General features: G+C 33.2%; 2 protein-coding genes across 3 annotated transcripts in view; both read right to left on the bottom strand.

The window, feature by feature from the left end:
• LOC101507981 (uncharacterized) overlaps positions 1-5,587 on the bottom strand; it is a 6,277-nt gene extending 690 nt beyond the window's left edge. Inside the window, exons 1-8 of one of the 2 annotated variants that reach the window (XM_073370925.1) lie at positions 5,290-5,587; positions 4,792-4,993; positions 3,940-4,588; positions 3,564-3,628; positions 3,063-3,124; positions 1,842-1,945; positions 348-420; positions 75-255 (exon numbers count right to left, since the gene is read on the bottom strand). In XM_073370925.1, the coding sequence (XP_073227026.1) occupies positions 75-255; positions 348-420; positions 1,842-1,945; positions 3,063-3,124; positions 3,564-3,628; positions 3,940-4,588; positions 4,792-4,975 (1,318 nt within the window). In that variant the 5' untranslated portion in view covers positions 4,976-4,993; positions 5,290-5,587. Of the gene's footprint in view, positions 1-74; positions 256-347; positions 421-1,841; positions 1,946-3,062; positions 3,125-3,563; positions 3,629-3,939; positions 4,589-4,791; positions 5,018-5,289 lie in introns of both variants that reach the window. The other variant, XM_004510729.4, reaches the window with a different exon arrangement.
• A 1,152-nt stretch (positions 5,588-6,739) lies between these two features.
• Positions 6,740-7,021, bottom strand: part of LOC101508293 (rop guanine nucleotide exchange factor 3-like) — a 6,084-nt gene continuing 5,802 nt past the window's right edge. Inside the window, exon 8 of the mRNA XM_073370831.1 lies at positions 6,740-7,021. This exon is cut by the window's right edge and continues 6 nt beyond it. Within this exon, the coding sequence (XP_073226932.1) occupies positions 6,905-7,021 (117 nt within the window). The 3' untranslated portion in view covers positions 6,740-6,904.

The raw sequence follows: 7,021 nt of genomic DNA, 5'->3' as shown, positions 1-7,021 counted from the left end.
AGCTTAAGTCAATAATCTATGTGAAAATGTGAATAAAAATACAAGTAAAAAAATATGGTTAATATGAAACTAACCATTACTACGATCAACACCATCCCAATGTCGTCCCGGCCTTATCCCGTACCGATTTGGAGCAGCATCTAAACCTCTCTTTAACCAGCTATGATCTGGAATATCTTGAGGAACAACAAAACCAGATTCCTTCATTTTCTCATTGTCCCCCAAGTTTGGGAGAACAGGCTCTGGATACTTTTTCTACAAAAATGATAATTGACACAAAAAACATATTAGAACAGGTCAAACACCTTCATCATAAGTGTCCAGCAGTAAGAGTTGAATCGCATTACCTTTACTAGATGTGCCATAGGATCACCCCATCTTACCCTCTCCTTCAACAATTTGTCAAGTTCTGGATCGTCTCTAAAAGAAACCAACAAATTCATTATAAGAGATAGGTAAAAGAGGCGGAAAAAGAAACCTTTTTCAATGACATTAACTCACACAATAAACACCAACATCAGGACTTTGTTTTCTAAAGCGACTTTCAGTAACATATTAATCATTTTATAAATAAACTTCCATACCGTCACACAGAAAATTAGGTCATTATAAAAGACTTACAAAAAGAGTTAATTTGTGCACTAATGTATGCTAATCCAATATGTTACATGTTTCAGTTTCTAACATGGATGGCCTAACAACATTGTTATATCAGAAACATATTGCATGGGAAATTTCTTCCGGTGTCATGTCTCTGCAGTTCCCAACACACAGTTTGCATGGTTTTGATAAAAACATTTTACCGGTTGGAACAAAAGATTGGCGCTTGATAATGAAACTGTAATATGCTGAGCACAGGAACTGTTGATCCTACGAAGCCCTCTAGAGCTCTATTTATGCAGGTGCTTGGTAAGTTTTGCAAAGTTTGGTAATATGATTAATTTTCATAAACTTATTACAGACATGCTTATATTCTGTTATTATGTATCAATAGCTATATACTGTCTTGACAGATGTAAATAGTTTGATGAAAAATAGTTAAAAGTAATTTCGTTTTTGGTACACAGATGGACAAGGTGAACAATTAACAGGATCAATTAAAAAAGATGGATTAGACTTGAGTAAAGGGAACCATATTGAAAATGCAACAACAAATCAGTTGTACATTCTTCTTTGTTCAAAGAAAGCTTTATATGTCTATTCATTAATAATGCATGCTGTTCAGGTAATGCATGATTTACCTCAGTCATAATCAGGAGCCATAAATAACAAGAACATTAGCTTATTGTTGACAACAACAGAAAGCAAATAGACTTGGAAGAAAGCCAGTTTCTTTGACCATTTTGGGTAAGAAGATTTTATTCAAAGGTGGATGTGAAGGGCCCAGATAAAAGGAACATTAGGACTGGTGCACAGTGTGATAGACTCGTACATATGAACAAATACGACAGCTATTAAGAATAAGATAAATCAACCATCACCACTCTTAAGTCAACGAAATGGATTAAGAAAACTCTACTCAGGAAGGCTACTACTAACACGAGAATTAATAAGCAAATTGATCGATTACTTTCTCATAGGAAGTAAAGACTGCCATTCATTTCATAAAACAAATCTAAACCAATTTACCCAGCCTAAAGCCTAAGTGCCAAAATTTACTGAGTGAACGCCAATTGGTTGTCTACAATCAAGCTCTAGTTGCTGGCATGATATATGATCAAACAGATGAATGAAAGTCTATATTATGTTTAAACAAAGCCAAAAAGTAGTTCCGGAGGATAAATACAGTAAGTAATAAGATGACATATTCAAGACAATCCACAACACAACTTTCTGTATACCTGGTTCGCGCAAAAGGCTTGTCTTTCTCAACTTCTAGTTCCTTTAGCCTAGCCTCAGCTTCCCGCTTTTGAGCCAAGCCCTTTCCCCATTCTATTTCAATCTCCTGAAAGTCAATAAGATAACCAATAATTGAAATTGCCATTTCTCTTAGGAAAACATTAAACATCAATGTTAAAACATCTATACAAATAACTTTCATGCTTCAGTTACAGCATAGGAACAAAATGACTAAACAAATATAGATGGTTTCTTTACCTCTACATGCAATATAGGTAAAATAACATGTCTTTACAATGCATTAGTAAAATCATCTTTCAACTAACACACATGGACATAAGTATACAACTTTTGGTCTACAACGATCAACCTAATGTCTTATTATTTGATATGATGATGTTATGACGGATGAACAACTACTCATGACAAGAAAGCATTAAGAATGAAATGATTAGAGAGAAAGTTGGGATAACTTCCACTTAGAAATTAGAAAAGATGGGAGTCTCATGTTAAGTGATTATGAGATTTGTGCAGAAGACTCATAGAAGCGCTTGTTTGAAGGGTAGACCAAATGAAAGATAATCTAATAGTTAGAGTTAGAGGGAGACCAAAATACATTTATAGGTCAAACCATTAAATGAGATTTAGTAGTCTTTCATAAAATTTGATTCATCATTAACTGACTCCACATAGTGGGAAAAGGCTTTGGTTATTGACGTTGGAGCTAGTCAACAAATTTCATCAACATTCATAGAAACCCTCAAAAACCGTCTAGGCAATCACTCTTGATAAAAATTAACATATGCAGAATTGTATAGTACTAATTCAATCTTAACATCATCCTTTAGTTGACAGTTCTTTAGGTGAATCTCATTATGCGAACATATACAAACCAAGCAAGTATCTTTTTAATCACCTATATTACATAGGCTTAATTACACTTTTGGTCCCTCTGGTTTGAGCTATGTGCATTTTGATCCTCTAGTTTTTTTTTTTGATGGATTTTAGTCCCTCGACTTTTTAATTGTTAAGATTAAATCCTTCCATCCCTTTTTCATTTATATAAAACTCTCAAATTCTCAATTAAAAATCACCAATTAAATATCAAACTTTATAAAAAATATATTATTTTTCTGCACCTATATAATAATATGCAGCCAATTGCATACAGGAAGTAAAGAGAAAGCTACATCTAGTAAGAAACACAGTGCTACACAAAATACCTTGGGCTTTTCTTCTACTTTCTGTTTTGACTTTAAGTATTCCTCTTTGGTAATACGTACTCCTGTAAAATTCAGCTTGATTCAATAATTATGTTATCACAAAAATTATATTGATTCAAAGAAGAAGTGTATATGCAGTTTTACTAAAAAAAAATTGAAGTTACAGAATAATGTCTGGCCTATAATCCCAAAGCTAAGTTCCTCAAAGAAATGCTGCACTCTCTGCCCCAAGGGGAAATCTGCAAAATGTATAACCGATTCCATTGCCTCACTCCTTATATGTGAATCCACTTAGCAGTAACTTACTAGACAACTATGCTTTTGCCAATTCTCTTCTATTTTCCTTTCTTATCCCTCCTCTCATACTCAAACTAAACTCCAGGTCTTATCCCCAGCCCATTCGTTCCTTCCACTCGGCCTTTCTCTCTAGATATCCCATCACAAAGGCATCCAATAGATTGGACAGAAACACAAACTAAAAATTGACTTCAACTCATTTACCTTTGTTATCACGAAATACAGGTTCTGCACCACGCCCACTGATGACAGGGTCCATCTGTTTAAATCTGGATATAGGAATAGATAATCAGAACAAAATTTTCCCAGGCATATTAGCAATATAGATAAAGCTATTTGGGATCTGAACTTAATATCTTCAGGTTTAGAACAATTAGTTCTTGAACTTTGCGGTATGTCTATAGCAGATAGAAACAACTTAATATTCCATACTACCATAACCACATAATAAACCTGCTTGCTTCAGCACTAAACAAGAAAATAAAATAGAATCACAAGATTATGGCCTTAAGTATAAATATTAATGAAATTTCATCTAGTACATAAGAATATGTGCTTGGAAAAATATCAGAACAATCACCTCAACATATCATCTTTCTTCTTTCTCTCAATCTCTTCTTTGATATCCTTACCAGAAATCAAACCTGTTTTTCTTTCATTAACAGATGCTGGAATGGATAACTCCTTTGGATTCTTCCTTGGTGGAGACAGGTCACGATCCAAAGATGGATGTGAAACAGTTTTTACCGATGGAGTAGTTGAACGGCGATGAGAAATATCCGATAAGTCAGATCTTGCAACACTCCGCTGGCTTTTCCTCTGCGGTGAAAGGTCAGGAGATAAATCACGACGACCTCGTCTGTGTTTACGAACAGGAGATAAATCGGAATCCAGTCTCTCGGAAAGTGCAGGTTGCAAGTCGTGCTCAGGTGATGGAGTGTCATTGCGTTTCAACTGCCGGCGCAAAGGGGATAAATCAGCACCCATTCTAATCGAAGTTGAAGGATTTGATTCAGGTTCTGGTGAAGGACTGTCATATCGAACCCTCTTTTTACGGAGTGGAGACATATCATTATTTGAGTCACTAGGATTATCGGATTTAGAAGAAAGTGGAATCCAACCACTTCCATCCTCAGATATAGCATGATAAGGACGCCTGGCCTTCAGCTGCTCAAGCCTTTTCATCCGCTTTACTTCAATGTCTTCATCAACTACTGGCTTCTCCCCATCTACATTGACCAATAAAATAAGATTATTGTGAATTAATAGCATACTACAGTTTAAATTTGCCTTTAACAACAAATACACTACGGAAACCAAATATAGTAAATTGAATAATACAGAAACCAAACACAGTATATCGCCTAACCTCTAACATGTATATATGTATGTGTATATACTGTATATATTTATTAATTACTACATTATTTACCAGACGAGTTCTCTTCATTTTCTCCAATATCTATGGGTTTCTGCCAGGCTGGATCTTCGTCCACAACTAACAAGCCAGTTGCTTGTGGTAGACTTTTCTTCTTCTTTTTCTTCTTCTTCTTCTTGTCTTCTTCAGGGTTACTTTCATATCTTTTTAGATAATCCTTCAGTGAATTAGATCCCATTGTTTAAGCCACCAATATCTACACTTCAACGTTTGTAGTTACCTACCATAATGTTAAGTTCAATTAGGTGATGCTTTTAAAATATAGAAAGATTGTTGTAATAAAATTGAAACAACATTCTCTGTAACACCTAAACTGAAAAGACACCTCAATGAGTTCACATTAGATTTACAACTCAAATTCTATTGTTCCTATATTGTCAAATCGCGTTGGAATCGCATCCTCGCGCGCGTTACCGGATAGGGGAAGGAAAATGCGAAAAATAAAAATAAAAATAAAAATAAAAATAAAAATGAAAAGGGGGAATATCTAACCTGCAACGGCTATCTGACAGTTTCAGGCGGCCGACAACGAACTCCGGCGGCTTTTTCCGGGCGGTTGAGTTGAGTGCAACTCCAATCCAAGTTGATTCGTGACAAACGAGAGTCAGAGAAATTCGCCGCAAAGTAAATTGGAATCGCGGACGTGTTCACAAGCGGTTGTCAACGGGTTTAAGCAAACAGCGTCGAAGAGGATTGGGGGTGTAACGGGGGTCTACCGAAGAGGATTAGGTTTTTTAGTTTAACAAATTTGGTGAAGAATTTTTAACGGGAAATAATTACCAGAGAGCGAAAGTAACGAATATAATACAAAACCTGGTGGGTTATTTTCACTCTTATCCCTTCATCATTTAGAATAAAGAAGTAAAAAATTAACATTTATTATTTTGTGTTTCGCTATTTACTATGGTACTAAATTAACATTGTTGTTTTTTTATTAGCTGAAAAGTAGTTTAAATAAATAAAATAGATATCATATCTCAATTTTGGTTTTAGGGATTAATGTGATATCAAGAATATTCAAAAATACACTAGTGATTCTTGTAAAAAGGAAACGTACACCGATGATTTTCATAACAAATATATTCATTAATGATCTATTTTTTCAAGGAACATTAATGAGCTATTAAAAATAAATAAATAAAATGTTCTTTTCTAAAAAATAAAATATTTTTTTTACATCAATAAAAAATTCATCTTCTATCTTCTGTGTTCATGTTTATTATAAATAAAAATTTCTAATAGATAGGAGGAGGAAATATAAAGAAAAAATCGCAGAAATAAAATCTACGTTTTGTTGACTAAATACTATTGTTGGATAACAGTGGCATGACAATATATATTTGGCTTTTTAATTAAAGTTGATGTATAAATGTTCATGTTTCAATCTAATTCAGCAAGATTTGACTTTTGCAAAATAAAAAATAACGTTAATAAAGTAAAATTGTTAATCTCAAAATAAAAGAAATCAAATTTGTTGGATGATAAAATTTGACCGACTAAAATGCTTTAGACAAAACTTATAGTAAAATCAATTAGAGGTTTGTATATTTTTGTTCTAAAATTGACAATTTAAGAACTTATAATCACCTCATATAGTAATTTTGATAAATTAAAAACTCAGTATCTCAATTGTCTAAGGTTCATTAACGATTCAGATTACTAATTGTGGTGACAATTGATTACAAGAAATCTATTTTCACATTCATTTTGACGAGTGAGTGAAAAAAAAACTCCTTCATTTGATTTCACTATTTTTCTTGTTCTAGTGGCATATGTTTGGGATGGAGGAGATCTATAAATTGTGAACCTTCAAAAGGTGAAATGATTTTATTTATTTTTTTACTATTGTTAATATTGTTTGAATTTTATTGAGCTGGCCAATTAAAAAATATAGAAAATTATTCTCACTTGTGTTCTAATAGAAAATTAGGTAAACTCAATATCACACAATTACACTCACAATACTTAATTATTTTTTTATTTTGAAACATAATCATAAAAAATTTGCTTCAAGTGAAAGTGCAAACTTTCTTATGTAATAATACTTTGATTGTAGTCATCTGTTACCTACCTATGTTATCCTAAAGCTATGGCTTACAAAATGTTGTTATACATTTTGATTTCTCATAGATTTATCTGCACAAATAACATCTTCAATCCAAGCAACAATGTTGAATGCTAAGCCTTCTAATACTCTTGAGTAGCTTTCAAGTATTGCTTTCCC

The sequence above is a fragment of the Cicer arietinum genome, chromosome 7 (genome assembly GCF_000331145.2).
Source record: "Cicer arietinum cultivar CDC Frontier isolate Library 1 chromosome 7, Cicar.CDCFrontier_v2.0, whole genome shotgun sequence".
Lineage (NCBI taxonomy): Eukaryota > Viridiplantae > Streptophyta > Magnoliopsida > Fabales > Fabaceae > Cicer > Cicer arietinum.
This window is presented reverse-complemented; position numbering and strand designations above follow the sequence as displayed.